Consider the following 16,001-nt stretch of genomic DNA (forward strand, 5'->3'; position numbering starts at 1 on the left):
TGTTCCAAGAGGATGCACACACCCCAGCCTCACAGGTTACCCAGGGGTCCAAAGCCTGCAACCATGCACCACACCTCAAGTTCACAGCCAGCCACATCCTCAGTCATGTAGGAGTAAGTGCACAGACCCACAGCCAGGCCAGTACGGGTGGTGGCAGCGGGAGGAGTACTTACTAATCGTCATGGATTCTGGCACCGATGCAGAAGGCAAGAGGCTGCTCAGAGGACTTCCTTGGGCTGGAGGGCTAGCGTCCACACTGGGAAAAAGAGGGAGAAGGAAGTTACACTCAGCCACTTAAAATGCCCAACCTCCCCGCTCAAAACACGAGCAGGTGGTCACTTATTGGGGTTCTCTAGCGGAAGGGACAGAAGGCAGCCATCAGAAATCAGTTGATCCTGTTATTTGCAGACTCCATATTTGTCAACTAGTCTACTCATGAAGTGTATTTGTAGCCCCAAAAATCAATACTCACAGAATACTTTCACAAGTCGCTCATGAGCAAAACAATGGAGTCCCCAGCTGAGGACAAGCAAGGTGCCTTCTCATTTCAACTCTCCCAACTGTAGACAAGTGTCCTTTCCATAGTCTCCTTAGTCCTAGATTTTCCACATTTAAGTAGGGCTTCTGGGAGATTTTCTGTTTATAGGGGTCCCCAAGTACATGGCTGCCTCATGAGTTTACAGCAAGAGGCTGCCACGCGCCTCAGGGGGCAACGTGCGAGAGCGCTCCATCCAGGCAGGAGCCATCTGCCACTGACCACGAGCTCAGTGTGACAGTCAACACCAGACACTCAACAAGCCGTCTTTAAACAGGCAGAGGCAAAGCCAGACATACTGACCAACCAAGAAAAATGTCGTGACAAAGTCTCAGATAACCAACCCAGCACCTCCCCGCCAAGCAACAGCGGAATGTTCACAGAAACTCCACAAAACAGAATCCCTGCAAATAATGAGGGCCAGCTCTTTGTAATGATTTTGCAATGTGAAAAAATAATTTGACCACCTTTTGTGAAAATAGCAGGGCCACATGTAGTGCTTATACACACACCTGCGCACACATGCTCACACACGCGCACACACTCAGAGGGAAAGCACCAAAGCATCAACCACACCATGGAGTTGGGTTAAAGAGTCATTTTTCATTCATTGGAGCATTCTGCAAATTTTCTAAAAATAAACAGGATAAAGAACTGAGCCCTGGAAGGGTCTGTGACGCCATCCTTTTACCTGGCACCCCATGTACTAGCCTGCTCCAGGTAGTGTCACTTTTGGAATCCCGCCTATTCTGGGTTTGACAGGGGCACCATGTCTGGTTTGGGGGCAGCAGACAAGAAGCCCACCCTGAAGACAGGGTTGGAAATGCACGTGGATACGTCCCTGAGACACCAAACTAAAATCACAGGAAAAAAAAGTAGTGAAAGTAAGAGCAGCAAGGACAGTGGGCACATTGGGAAACCTTGCCGTCTACCTCTACTGTCACCAAACAGCCAATGACCTGGCAACTCAGTTCTCCCTTGAGATTCTTCAATTTGAGAAGGGAAAAAAAAAAAAAAAAAACCCTTTTGCTCTGTAGGTGATGTACTTAAATATTACATGGCATCAAAGGGACTTAAATATAATACTAGGACAGTTAAATATTACCAAGTATTAGTATTTAGATTAAGAAAATGATAGGAAGTACTTTAAGAAAATGACAGGAAGTACTCAGATATAGCTCAAAAAGCATAAGGACAGGAGGTATGCAAATAAAGTTTGACCACTGTGCAGTCTCCTGCAGTAACTCCGTGGGGACAGATGATCTAAGCCTCTTGGCAAGGGCACACTGTGAGATGTAAGACTACCCCTGAGCAGAAGTGTGAAGTAAGACCTTGCATATAACCCTAGCAGGTTCCTCCTAGCTTTAAAAAAGAATAAAATGCCAGCCAGGCACAGTGGCACATGCCTGTGATCCCAGCCACTAGGGAGGCTGAGGCAGGTTGATCCCAAGTTCGAGGCCAGCCTCAGCAACTTGACAAGACCCCATCTCAAATATAATAAGAACAGGGATATAGCCCAGAGGTAGAGCGCCCCTGGATTCAGCCCCTGGTACTATAAAAAAGAATAAAATGCCAAATTGTGAATAATACATTAATACACAAGGCAACCTAGTTTCTTAATATTAACCTGTACCGAAGCCCAGGCTCTGGGGGAATGTGGTCCTCAGGTCCTGTTCCGTTCTCCAGGCTTCCCAGGGGGGGATCTGGGTAAAGACATCACAGAGAGGAGATAAGGTGTTTATTCCAATTCCCTCTTCTTGTCATTCCTTCATCTGCTACGTAAGCTGACTTACAAGTTCTTACTCACCCGCACATTGGATCTTAATCTGCTACCACTCCATTTTCCCAGGCATTTTTATGACTTGGCATCAGCTGCTGATGGAAGACCCTATCTCCCACTTAACCTGTGACTTTTGATCTTAAGGCAAGTGGAATTGCCCATGAAGTCTGTATTCAGGGCCAACCCCAGAATCAGAGTAATTTTTTTAAAAAAGCTTTCTATAGGACAAACCTTCTCCTGCCTGTCAGGACTTGAGACAGACAGCAGAGGGCAGCAAAGTCTAATCACCAACAACCTGGCTTTCTCCAAAAGCCACTTAACCCTGCGTACATAGCATTCAGAAGCACATTCCCAAAGGAGTGAGATGATAAATATCTCATGTTACCGATTTTCATAAATGCATGAGTGCCCGCACAAGCCTCTTTGCAGGAAAGGGTAAAAACCCACAAGCCCCAGGCTGGATGGTGACATTAAGATCCATATCACCCAAGGGAACCCTTGCTCATAGAGCAACTCCTCATTGTCAACGCCCATCATGAAACTAGCCCTGCACCCGAGGGGGACCAAAAGAGCAACACAGCCTCCTCTGCACCATCACGTCTGCTTAGCCTGGTCTGCTGGAGTCAGACTTCCCGTGACTTACAGGTAAACTCACCTTGCCCCATTTTAGGTCACAGGCATGCCCAGCCCTCCACCTGCTCAAGGTCCCATGATGAGACCCTGGGCTGGTCTCCCCTCTCTGAATTGCCCCTAACCCAGAACAGGTAGTCCCCTCCACCGCAGAGCTGCCTCCTGCAAGATTCACAAGGGTACTCATAGCATGTTCCCTCCTCCCTCAAAAACACCCGCTCTGGGCCAGGCCCAGCTTCCTTTTTGCCCCCCCCCTCCCCCTTTCTCTAATTACTCCCAATGTAGTGACTACAAAGGCGGCAACATTTTCAAAGAGGACTGAAAAATCCCTTGAGGCAAGAAGCTGTCCGCGTGGGAAGTCATAGTAAAGGGCAGAATGGCCCCTCAGCCAGAATTAGGGAGAATGCATTAATGTCACTATCAACCTGAGGGACACTAGTCAGACATGGGGCAAAAGTGGAGTCTCAGAAAAATGTTAGCAGAGCCTTCCCAAAGAGCCTACCCTGGCAGGCCAAGCTTGAGACCACTTGGCCCAGGTGCCTCCCATGGACACAGACACCAGGCAGAGGGACTAACGCAACTTAGCAGCAGGTAACCAGTCCCCAGCCCTGATCCAGCACCTTCAGCCACCATGGGTCTTCCCTACAATGCTCCCCTGCCCACAGGCTGTCACGGCCTACAAGGCTCCTATGGTTTTGTGACTACAGCACCTTTAAACACTGGTATACTGGCTCCTACAAGTCACCTCTGGTGAGTACCATCAAGGTAAGCTGGAACTTGGGGTCTCCTCAAGAGTAACAAGTGGAGCCTCTGGGTCTGCCAGGCTGACAGCCACGAGACCACAGGAGATGTGCTGGGGGGCAATGGGGACCTTCTCTCGAGGATCCTGGAGGCCCTTATCCATGGAAAGCCTAGAATGCTGGGCTTTGGAAGATCAGATCCCAAATTACGGGAAGACTCCAGTCACAGCTCCCTAATGCCAAACTGCAAGGCCCCAAAGCACCAGCCATCAGCTTCCCTGTCTCACAGGCTCGAGGGGCAGAGCCTGCTGCCCCGGGTGCCCACAGCCAGCCAGCATTTAACAGCAGGTAACGAGGACTGAGCGGGGATCAGAAGCTGAGGAGCTCCATGTCGGAGGCTATGTGCAAACATCAGAACTCTCCCATGGCCCTGGATACCCTTGGGCCCCCCTCGAGCTTCCAAGCCCCCACCCCTGTCTCACATAGTCCAGCAATGACAAGGCGACCCCCTCAGCCACCTGGACAGGGGAGCTGAAGAGGCAGGGCTTCTGGGGTCTGGCCTGCGGACACGAGCCAGGCCCACCACACCGGCCCTCTCTGGGATTTCAGCTGAGACCCGGCGAGATGTCCCCACTGGTATCAAAGGTCACAAGGCTGAGCAATGTTGTTGGCACCTCAGCCAAGTTCAAGTAGAAAGGGGAGGAGTGAGAATGAAGAGGGCAATGACAGACCGGGGTGGGGGCAGCACGGGAAGCAGGATGACCCCAACGGTTGTGCCTCCCCCCATCTAGAGTCCCCTCCATCAGCCCTGCTCCCAGCTGTGGACACACTCAGCTGCCCCGTCTTAGCACTGCCTCCTCAGCCTGTCTTTCCCCAGGTGAACCTGGGAGTCTTCGCCACACGTCTGAGGGAGGGAATGGTGCAGTGAACCCCCCAGCTGAGCAGGACAACCTCTCCCCAGCACTGGACTCACTGCTAGAGCCTGGAGGGCACTGTTATCACTACCGGCATCCACTTTCCAGGCAGGTCACCCAGACTGACAGACGGGAAGTCCACTCTGCTGCCTGCAGAGCCCATCTGTCTGGCCTTCAGCTAGTGTAGGTAGATTTCTGTCCTTCACCAAGTGACAAGAATAATCCTTCACCCAGTTCAAATTTCAACAGCTTCCTAAGCAGTTGGAAGACTCCAGTCACAGCTCCCTAACACTAGGCCCAGAGAAGCGTGTGTTCCCTAGAAAATGGCAGAGCACCTGTCTGTCGGGCTAAGGCCTCTCTGAGCTCGCAGTGCTGGGGGAGGAGAGTGACATGACCAGGCACTTCTCTCCACAGGTTCTGTGCACTGCATGGCGCACCTGTCCTGCTGGGAGAGCCAGGTTCACCCACACATAACCCCCAGAGTCCCATGGCCTGTTCAGCTACAGGAAACAGTAAGACTACACGTGAGCCCGCCCACCACATGGAATGTGCAAGGACACTGGCCCATAGTCAAAGGCCAGTTCAAGCAACCCGCCCCAGAGCCCCAAGAGCTTTCTGTCCAGGGCACCAGTGACTTGACAGATAGCCCCCTCCACCACCGAACTGCCTCTTGCCAGATTCAGAAGGAAACCGAGGTCTTAAAAGGCAAAATGGCAATCACTCTTTATGTTTACTTTGACATGACCAAGTTCAATAAGCCACTGGTGTTGGGGAAAAAAGTAAAACAGACCTGGGGGCTCCTGGGGGATTGCCAGCCAGGTCAGCCCAACTCACTCAGATGCTCAAATTTCTAGAACACTAAGGCCCTGTAGCTTCTGAGTCCCCCACAAGCCCCTCCTTGCTCTGGGCCCCAGGTTCCCATTCCTACCTGTACAGGTAACTCAGATTCTCATGCTGGTTCTCAGAACTGATGCTCTCATTGGGAAGAAAAAAAAAAAAAGAGGAAGCACCTACCTGCCGGGCTGTAGGAGCCCACACCGCTGACCGGGAAGAGGACATCAGCATCGCCGTGGAGCACCTGCAGCGGAGCCCAGCTGTGCACCTGGGAGAGGCAGGTGTTCCCATCCAGGGGCCTAAGGTGAAAGAAGACAGCTGCATGACAAGGCCCAGACCCCCAAAGGGCCTGTGACCACCAGGCACATCTGCTGAGCCTCCTCAAGGGCTCTTGGGAAACACCCAGGCCAGGATGGGGCTGATGGGCAGGAGTCTGGAACATCAAGTGGGGATCCAGACCCTGACAGGTGCAAGGACATCAGTCACATATCCTTTGGGAAGATGTCAAACAGCAGTTCAGAATCATGTCGCTGATCAGGAAGATCATGGAAGACTGGCCTGAAGGGGGAGTTGTGAGGAGCAAGTTGAAGGAAGCAAGGACCTGAGGGAAGGGACACGTGGAAGGGGAGGCACCAGCCACACAAAGGGCTGAGCAAGAGAAAATGCCACCATCTGGGTTCTCAAACAACGGTGGTTACACAACTCTGAGCTAATGTCGCTTTGCCTCGCTGGTTCTCAGACCCCATGGGTCAAAGGACAATCAGACCCACTTGTGACTGGGTTTTCAATAAAAGGAGGTCAGCTAAAGTATTAACCAGGCTCATATGATGTTACTCTGTTATCTGCCAAGTTCAAAACCAACACACACATCCTTCGTAACACCAGGATGACTCCAAGCTGCCTGAGCATTCGCCCACTGCAGCTTTGCCTCTGGACAATCAGGAACATTAGTAAATACCAGGATGTGTTCATGCAGTTCCTAGATGTTTATAAAATTCTTTTGTATCTCAGTAAATAAAGAAGACCAAAGTTGATAACCATACCTACTTAGTAAAAGAAGGGACGGGTGTGGGAGAGAAAAGAAAAAGAAAACTCCAACTATTTGACTTTTTTTTTTTTGTCCAAGGTCAACAGCCACATATGACAGAACCAAGGCTTTGGGTTTTCCAAATCCAATTACAATGTCGCTCCAGCCTCTGTCCACCACGTGACATTACAGAGTTTTTATTTTAGAGAAGAGATTGACTAAGTTTAGGACCAGCTAGTGAATATTTCAGGTTCCGTGGCCTACTTGTCTGTGTTGGTATTTCTTCATAACTGTCCCTAGCTAGGGCAGGCGGGCTGGCCGGCCCCTCCTACAGGCTGGTCAGACACCGTCTCCTTCCGGCTGCTCTAGCTTCTGGTCAGGTCAGACGTTCAGACACTGAGGAGGAAACTGAGGAACTATTTCTAACAATTTCGCAAAACTTGTCACTGAATCCCACGGGTAAGGTGATGACACTCAGGCAGGGGGAGGCAAAGGAAGGGCTACTCCTGCCCATGTCCTGGCAGCTGACCCCGACTCTGACCAAGACTCAGGTGAACTTGGTTGTGCCTCTAGAATCTGTCAGAGCCATGCTTCTGAGGCTCTGGTCTAGAAGCCGGTGGCCCAGGGGATGGACAGCTGTGGCAGTGCCAGTGCACCCTTCTCAGCAGAGGGCAGCAAAGGCCACAGTCCGTTATCAAGCAATCCACCAGCTCTGTACCGGGGGTATTCTGCTCGTTTCCAACACAGTTCTTACCACTTCCAGCAACGTGTGTGTGCACGAGGTAAAGCCAGAACCCTCCAGACGAGAATCTGAACCCAAGGAAAAGCAGCCCCAAGGGCCACCACTTCAATATGAGCAAAATGAGTTAAAGTGATTCCCAAGTCGGGGAAAGCCTCAGGACGTGGCTTCAAGATTGGCTCAACAGTGGGTGTTCTTTTCCTTGGAAAAGATACTTTCAGAAGTACCCAAAATACAACTGGGCTGGACACCGTCTCTATGCGACTTACATTCACATGGCTGTAACAAAACCACATGGAGAATTTTCTGTCTTATGTTTCCATCTGATAGTAAGAAGATGAGCTCATCTTTTTACTACCAGATAATCAAACTCACTCAAAATGTTCAAGATCCCAGACATGACTATATTAACACCCAACTCCTGCACGCCCGGCTGGTAACCGCCTCAGTGGCTGCACATTTAGGTCAGCTATGGTGTTTTGCTTCCAAGTCGGGACTTTGAATCCACCTGGTGCATCCCCAGGCAGATTCCATCACTGCCAAATCAAGTAGGTCCAACACAGCTCCTGACACGGCCCAACCGTCTCCTCAGGACTGTCGACAGCCCCTGGTACCAGCTGTGCCATCATCACTGCACCAATGTGGACTGAACACCCCCTTTGCACCTGGGAAGAGGTGCACTGAGAGATTGCCTCCCCCCCATACAGGCCACAATACTGGGGCTCCCTTTCAAATCTTGGCAAATGTGATGGGCAAGACATGGGACCCTCGTTTCCCTTCGCATTTACTTCATTGCTAATAAGGTGCAACATTTATTCATGTTTAATTCCTTTGGAATCACGTTCTTACCTATTTAATGATGTCAGAGCACATAAGGTGACAGAAAAACTCCTTTGTATGATAAGGATATTATCCCTTTTGATGAAAAACACAAAGCCAATACCTGTGGCCAGTACTGAGGCAGGGGGAGAACACTGGTCATCAAGCAGTGGCTTATGACTAGCTGTCACAGGAGTCCACCCAGCTCTGGACAACAGACCTCCTCAAGACAACCAAGGGTGGTGGCACCCACCAAGCTGCTCCTGGCCTGCCACAGCCCCCTCACACACCTGCTGTGTTCCAGCCTCGTGGGCCTTTCCTATGAGCCTTAGTTTAAAATCAAAATCAAAGTATTACTTGGCAGGCCATCTCATCATTCCTCGGCTCTTCCCCAGGCTGCTCTATGGAGTGTTCAATCGAGATCCCCCTGTGTACCAGGGAGAAGCTGTCCACAGTCTGCAGGAGGCCCACTGGCTTTGGAGGACCCAGGCCCCCTTGGAGGTCACCAGCACAGCTTTGTGCTTTACACATCACAATGCCAGCAGCCACCTTGGCCTGGAGCTGGCCTCCCCTTCCAGCCTCCACTCAATGGCACCTGCAGGATAGGAAGAGGAATGGCTGATTGCAGCCAAAAGAGCACAGAGTGGATCAATTCAGGTGCACCCACCTACAGAGCCACAGAATCCAGTGGCACTTCCTAAATGGCCCAGGAGAACTCATGTAGCTGTGAGAGTTCTTGTATGTGTCCACTTGACCAGGCCACATCACCCAGATACTTAATCAAACAGTATTCCAGATGTCTCCATGAGGGTATTTTTCAAGTGAGAGTCGTATTTAAGTCAAAAGACCAAGCAGATTGTCCTGCCTAACTGGGGAACCTCACCCAACCAGTGAGACCGACTTTCCAGAGGAAGGAAGAGAGCTGCTAACAGACTGCCTTCAAGGTTGAACGCAGCTCTTCACTGAGTGGTCAGCCACCTACCAACTTCACACTGGCCAGCCTCTGTAATATAGGTTAATTTCTTAAAATAAATCAAGAAAGGGAGCGACAGCAATACAGAGTCAGATAGATAGGAAACAGAGCGGGATCAAAAGGAGGAAACACCACCCTACTAGTTGTGCTTCTCTGGAGAAGCCTGAATAATACATCGGGTCACAAGACAGCTTCCAGGCACAAAAACCATCCATAGCCTAGGAGCAAGAGCAGTGCTTCCAAACAGCTACCCTAACAAATAATTTCAGAGCAGAAATGAAAATCTCCACTTCAAAATGGCCAACCAAAAAAAAAAAAATCAATGCCAGCAGCCCAATTACACAACAGTAAAGGGAACTCTTTAGCAGGGCAGGGCAGGGATCTGAAGGACCACAGTCGAGTTGATCAGGGTTCTGCAGAGAAGGAACCAAAGTGGGGGAAATGGAGGGAATAGGCAAAGACGGAGACTTCGACTGAGGAGCTGGTTCACCGATTACGAAGGTCCAGAGCCCCACAGTCTACAAATGGAGACGTAGAAATGCTAGTGATGTCATTCAGTTCAGGTCTGAAGCCCGAGAATACGGAGGCCAATGTCCCAGCTTAAGCTGGCGGGCAGAGAAGACACAGTTCCTCCTCTCCCTTAGTTTGTTCTAGTCGGGTCCCCAAAGGATTGCAAGATGCCCACCCACTCCGGGGAGTTCCATCTGCTTTACTGAGCTGACCCATTCAAATGCTACTCATCTCATCTGGAAATGTCATCACAGAAATGTTGTTTGAGTATTCCACAGCCCAGTCAGGTAGGCCATCATGGTCAACCACCACACTGGCCAATCGAGACTCATGATTATATAAAAGCATGGAGAATATTTGATAGTATAACTTTAGGGTACAACATATCTGAACCCAAATCCCATCTGTCAAATCTCCACTCCATGGAATCCTGCTCTTTCACTTACAGAGCAGTTATGATGGCTACCGATCTCACAGGGTTGCTTTATCACTAAGGTACGTCATCCAGCACTTCACGGATGATCAACAAGCTAACACCACTAACAGTAGCATCTGTATAAGTGAGGATTGAAGCAAAAATAAAGTTTAGTCTCTTGAAAAAGAACCTAATATTAAAACATGAAACCAGGTGCATTAGCACAAACCTGTAATCCAAGCTCCTCGGAAGGCCGAAGCTACAGGACTGCAAGTTCAATGCCATCCTGCCCAATGTAAGAAAACCTCGTCTCAAAATAAAATTAAAAGGACTTGGCATGTAGTCCAGTGTTACAGCACTTGCCTAGCATCTGCAAGGGCCTGGACTTCAGCCCCAGAACCACAAGGAAAAAAAAAAAGACAGTAAGGCTCTAGCCCTGAGCTGCTGTCATACTGTGCACCCTAACACCAGGATACCTCAGTTATACAGAAAGACACAGTTATGCGTATTTAATTGCCTAGATTATGAAGCCTTCTGTGATTCCTTTGGCACTCTTCTGGGTGAAAAGGAGACAGTGTAAGAACTATTAGAGTAGAACAGCGGCAGCAGCTGACCTGTGCTATGTCACTTGCTGTGCCAGCACCAGCAACAAAGGCCCACATGCAGTACATCGCTGACTGCACAATGCCCTGCCACCAACAGGTGCTGCCATCCTCCAGGTCTCAGATGAGGCCAGAGGCTCTGGGGTGTGTGGAAATTCAAACTCGCCCAAGTACAAGATCCCAGGTGGTCCTGACTCCAATATGCACACTCATCAACTGTGCTTTCTGCTTTAGGCCTTCACCCCTTCCCCTCCTGTTGAGAGCCACAGCCGAAGGGGCCCCAGCAAACTTCCAGCTGCCAGCAAACTTCCAGCTGCCGGCTGATGATTGGCTCACAGTGGCCCCAGCAACATCTAGCTGATTGGCTCCTCTGCGGTGATGCTCATTGGGCTGTTTCCCTGCCCTTTCAGACCACGGAGCTGCTCATTGGGGGACTTTTTGGCTCCGCCCACGTGACCCAGCCAATCGGCCTCAAGAGCAGGAGGATTGTGGGAGGTGGAGAGAAGCTTGTGGGGGAGAGAGAGGCTTGTGGAAAGCGGTGGTGGCAGTTGAGGCTCTGAGGGTTTTTCCTGAGAGGCTGTTTTGTTTGGCGTGTGTGGTTCTAAAAATAAAGTTAGTTTCTTTTGACAAGTGGCTCCTGATTGTGCCCAGCCAGACTGCGGCACCCTCCCACGACCCTCTACAGAGTTGAGACTTCCAGCAGCCACACAAGCAAGCTGCTGCTGTTCACACCCCTGCAGACAAACAGGAACACAGCTGCTCTCTAGACTAGCCTGCCTCCTCCAGGGCTTCTATGATTGACAAGTGAGAGATGAAAAAAACCCAATTCATGAAAACCAAAGTCCTCTGTGCAAACCAAGAACTTCAGGGCACACTTCCTGGCATTAATTTTGTATTAAGTGCCTTCAAATATACTCCCTTCCCCTCTTAGTTCTCAGGAGAATGGCAAGCTGACATCACCACCTCCTAAATAAAGACTGAAAAATGACTAATGCCCTAACAGATAGAAAATGGACCGATTTCCTCCACTGCGGGAGAAGGAGAAATGGGCAATACACGTCCCTTTGTCGGAAGCTCAAGTGGCACTTACTTCTCTGGTGATCCCAGGTGGCCCGCACGCTTCCTTCCTGATGGGTCCCCATACGCATCGTCCTCATTGTCATCCACGCCTTCATCGTCGATGCTCTTCACATCGAGCTTCTGGTACCCAAGCTCCCCATTTAGAGAAAGGGAGTCCACTTTCCAGGAGCTGCTGCTCTGGCTGCCATTGGAATTCGGCCCAAAGGGGCTTTCAAAAGCCGACATGATGTTGACCGAGGACCGGTCGGAGTTCTCCTCCGAGCTCTCCCCTGTCCCAGGAAGCTTTTTAAAAAAATCCCCAGAGGTCTGCTCATCCTCCTCCTCATCAAACGAGATGATGTTGGTCACCTTCTTTTTCTTCTTCCGTTCCTTTTTACATCTGGCATCTGGCAAAGAAAAATACAGCAAGAAAAAGTGGGCAAGACAGAAGGGTGACAGGCCAGCTCGCCCCCGGGGCCCCAAAAGATCCCCTCAGGCTACTGAGAAGCTAACTGCACCATGTTCATTTATTTAAATCCTTGAGAAATACCCATCAATAGAAGACTGAGCAAGATGGACCCAGGCCTGTACGTCAACACACTTCAGATCATAGGTGGACACTGTCCCTTCTAGTGTCACTTGGATTCCAAGGATGCTGCCACTACGGAAATGATTTCCATTGTTTCACTGTGGGAAATACGCCCAAAAGTGGTAGGCCAGACCAGGAAAACCAGCATGGGGGTCGCAGCCAGTTGTTTCACAGCTACAACCCCCCCCCATCCCCGCACGATGCCGCTGGCCGTGCGCCATCTATAGATCCTTGAGTCTAAGCAGGCACAGTGCTCTGATGGTACCACTGGAATGTGACAGAAATAACATCCCATTCTAGGGCCCAGGTGACAAGAGGTCTCATTGCTTCTGTTTCACCCCCCCACCCCGGACTGCTGCCCCGATGGCACCCAGAGCAGCCAGCAGTCAGGCACACAGGTGGGCCACCCTGGGCCTTCCAACTCAGCCACCAGTGATATGCCATGAGCAAGCTGAGGGAAGCCAGCTGAAGCCCTGCCATGTCCATCCAGAGTCGTCAAAAAACGAGTCGTGGTGGATTTAAGCCACCACCTTTTGTCATTTGTTACACAGCAGGGCTAACTGGAGCAGCGAGCAAGACTGCCTGAGGGGTCAGAGTTAAGATGAGTCCATTTGTTCACCCATCAATCATCCAACTTGGATGTGAGACACTTTGGAGTTGTAGGCAGTGGCTCAAAGTGTGGCCTTGTGATGCTTCACCAGCCTAGCACAGCTCTGAGAATTTCCAAAGCTCCTCTGGGTGTACAAATGTGTGTCTTTGTTATACAAAGCTCTCAACGTCCTGTTTTCTACATCTGCACATGAGGCGTCTGCTGAAGGCAAGACAGTCAAATCTGTGCCGAAGAGCCGGTGGTATTCTGAGTTTTCACTATCACTGATAATTTTCAAAGATGGCCACATTTACTGCCTTAGGGATTTGGGGACACAGGGACTAGAACTTAAGCCAAAATTTTCCAGTTCTCCCGTAGCAATATCCATTGCTTCCGGGTTAAATTTTTTTTGGGGGGGTGGGGGTGTAGTACCAGAGAATGAGCCCAGAGGCATTTTATCACTGAGCCACATCCCCAGCCCTATTTATTTTTTATTGAGACAGGGTCTTGCTAAGTTGTCCAGGGCCTCACCAAGTTGCTGATGCTGGTTTCGAACTCGTGACCCTCCTGCCTCAGCCTCCCAATTCACGGGGATTACAGGCGTGCACCACCGTGCCCAGCTATTATTAACTTGTTGAAAATCAACTTCCTTTTGCCTGCCCCCACCTGGCGTTAAAGCTGACCAAATCCTCTCTTCCCCCAGGCTTCTGCTTAAACGTCCTCACAACATAGGTGAGACAAGTGGTATTCATTCTCCAGAGCATCTGTGATTGGCCTTCATCACATGTACCAAAGGGATATAGTCTTTAAATATATCCTCGTGCATCCCAAAGGGACTGCAAGCTCATCGTGGGCAAGCCATCTTAAGCTCGCTGCCTAACACACAGAACACAGTGAGTGCTTGAGTGGACGACTGAAGACCAAGCCCATGTGGCTCCTGTGGCTGCCCCACCACATTTGCTCTTCTTCCCTGTCTTCTATAGGTGAGCCTGTCAGATCCCCTTCAGAGTAAATGAAGGTAAGAAAAATAAACACGACCTGAGAGTGCAAGCGCCCTAGATTTCATTCCCCTGGGAATGACCTTCAGGTGACAAAAGGTGTCCACAGCAGACATTCTCTTGTCCTTACAAGGACCCCTGTGCACCACCTCAAATGCCCATTCTTGCTCACCAGCACTGACGGTCTTGGACACAACAGGCAACGGGTCGGTCTCCTGCTCGGGCTTAATGAGGATGGAGACAGCAGAAGAGGCTGTGATCTCCCTGAGGAGGCTGCTCACTCCCTGAGTGGATTCCTTCAGCAAGGAGGTCACGTTCTGCGTTGATTCCTTTAAGAGGTCGGAGACGGTGGGAGCAAACTTACTCTGCCCATTTAAGTCTTTGTTGTCGATGTTAATTGCGAAGAGTATGGAGTTCAGCCCTGGCCAAAAAAAGGAAAGCCTGGAGCGCCTGGGAGCATGCAGTCACCTCCAACATGAGAAACAGGAGTGACAGCGCAGTACACACAGGATTCCTATACACCGATTTCAAACATTTATAAAACTTTCTGCAAAGCTGGGTCAACAGACACCAGTTACCAGGGGAGTAAGACTTTCCAGATTTCCTCCCCAAAGGTTGAGAAGACAAATGCAAACAAGAGTCACCCAGGAGTAGGTGAGAGTGTAAGGTCTGGAGCAGACTGCCAGCACGGCTACTTACTAGCTCTGAGACCTTGGCCAAGCACCTTTTACTCCCTGGGGCTTCAGTTTCCTTACTTATATGATGGGGACAATATCATCTCCCTCACATGGTCATAAATATTAAAGATAATCACATCAAAACAACCTCAGCTCAATAAGCAATCAAGATGTGCAGCAAGAGCGTCACTGTGATTACCCTAGATCAAAATGTGCACTGGTCTCCTAAGGCCTGCAAAGGGAATGGAGTTCAAACCCAACTCTTCCTCAGACAAAACTAACACAGCCCTCAGTGTGCAAAGCTTAGTGGAAACCTTTAGGGGAATAAAAGGGAAGAAATGGGCAACTGGAAGAAAGACACAGCTGCCCACTTTTATATGGAAGATTCCATCTTTCACCCTTTGAGTAAGAGGAAAAGTGAACACCTTGGCAATCCATCAGGTGACATCAACCCAGGGCCTCCCTAATGACAAACCACATACATGACCCTGTATCGCCTGCGATTCTCTCACGGCTCTACAATGGCAACTGGGAGCTGTCAGCATTCCCACCTCATGGAGAAGTAAAAGGGACAAAGCTGACAGGATCCAGCCAGCAAAGAACAGGCTCCTCACATCACACCAGCCAAGCCATGAGCAACCCTTCAGCCCAGGCTTTCTCTTCCAGGTATCAAATTTCCAGATAATTGTGCCCAACGCTCAATGCCATTAAAGGAAGATCAGCAACAAGTGACTCCATCAGTGAGAAAATTCCCAGCATCCCCTGAGGTTGTGAATCCACCCCCAGGCAGCCCTCTCTACTCGCCGAGGTCCCCAGGACCCATCACCCCCGGCCATGGTCAGGCTTACCAGCTGCCATGGTGGGAAGCATGCTAGACCTTTCTTCATCCATCACAAAAGACCAGTCTTCATAAAAAGTGCTGTAAAGTGAAATGAGAAAAGGAAAACCTTCTTAAGAGTAGTTCTCTGCATTCACTGGCTAGATCACTCCATTAGATGACATTCTGGACAATCTGTTCCTGGTCGGTCATCATGGGGAAGGGAGGGTATCTGAGATTTCTGCTGGGTGAAGCTTCCTACTATAAGCAAAGATCTGAATGTACATAGTCTACAACTTCTCTGTCGGTCCCCCGAGACCTCAGGCTTTAGAGTACTGAAACAAACACATGTAAATATATTTATAAGGCAGCAAAGAACAAGAGCACAGAGGGGTGACTTCCACTCAAGCAGAGCTCCCAAGAGACAGACAGGAAATCCAAGCTGACCAACAGGGCTTGCCTGCTATCACTAACACAGAGGTGACAACTTCAGAAAGAAGCTACAAAATGCCATGGCTCCTTCCATCACAGCATTCACTTAGAATACCTGCCTGGACTACAGTTCCCAAAGTACAAGTTATCCTTGGAAAGGTCAGAAGGCTAGGAGGGCATCGTGAATCTAAGTAGCAGTTGGGGTGGGAGGTCAGGAAGGCTTCAGGATCTTTCTAAGGCAATCTGCCAGGCTTACAACACACAACCAAATACCCACAATACCATGACACCCCCTACAGCCAGGCTTACAACACACAACCAA

At 50.0% G+C, this 16,001-nt stretch overlaps 1 protein-coding gene across 5 annotated transcripts in view; it reads right to left on the reverse strand.

Annotated features, from left to right (window-relative positions):
* Snx29 (sorting nexin 29) overlaps positions 1–16,001 on the reverse strand; it is a 389,328-nt gene that overhangs the window by 309,779 nt on the left and 63,548 nt on the right. For all 5 annotated transcript variants that reach the window (XR_009226515.1, XM_058578345.1, XM_046440643.2 and 2 more), the window contains 6 exons: positions 15,279–15,349; positions 13,926–14,174; positions 11,609–11,984; positions 5,614–5,732; positions 2,163–2,238; positions 174–256 (listed from right to left, as the gene is read on the reverse strand). Coding sequence is in view for 4 of the 5 variants with exons in the window: in XM_058578345.1 (XP_058434328.1) it covers positions 174–256; positions 2,163–2,238; positions 5,614–5,732; positions 11,609–11,984; positions 13,926–14,174; positions 15,279–15,349 (974 nt within the window). In the remaining variant the exon portion in view is untranslated. The remainder of the gene's footprint in view (positions 1–173; positions 257–2,162; positions 2,239–5,613; positions 5,733–11,608; positions 11,985–13,925; positions 14,175–15,278; positions 15,350–16,001) is intronic.

This window comes from Marmota monax, unplaced genomic scaffold, assembly GCF_021218885.2.
Source record: "Marmota monax isolate L192 unplaced genomic scaffold, Marmota_monax_Labrador192_F-V1.1 WCK01_AAM20220418_F8-fsc00035, whole genome shotgun sequence".
In the NCBI taxonomy this organism is placed as follows: Eukaryota; Metazoa; Chordata; class Mammalia; order Rodentia; family Sciuridae; genus Marmota; species Marmota monax.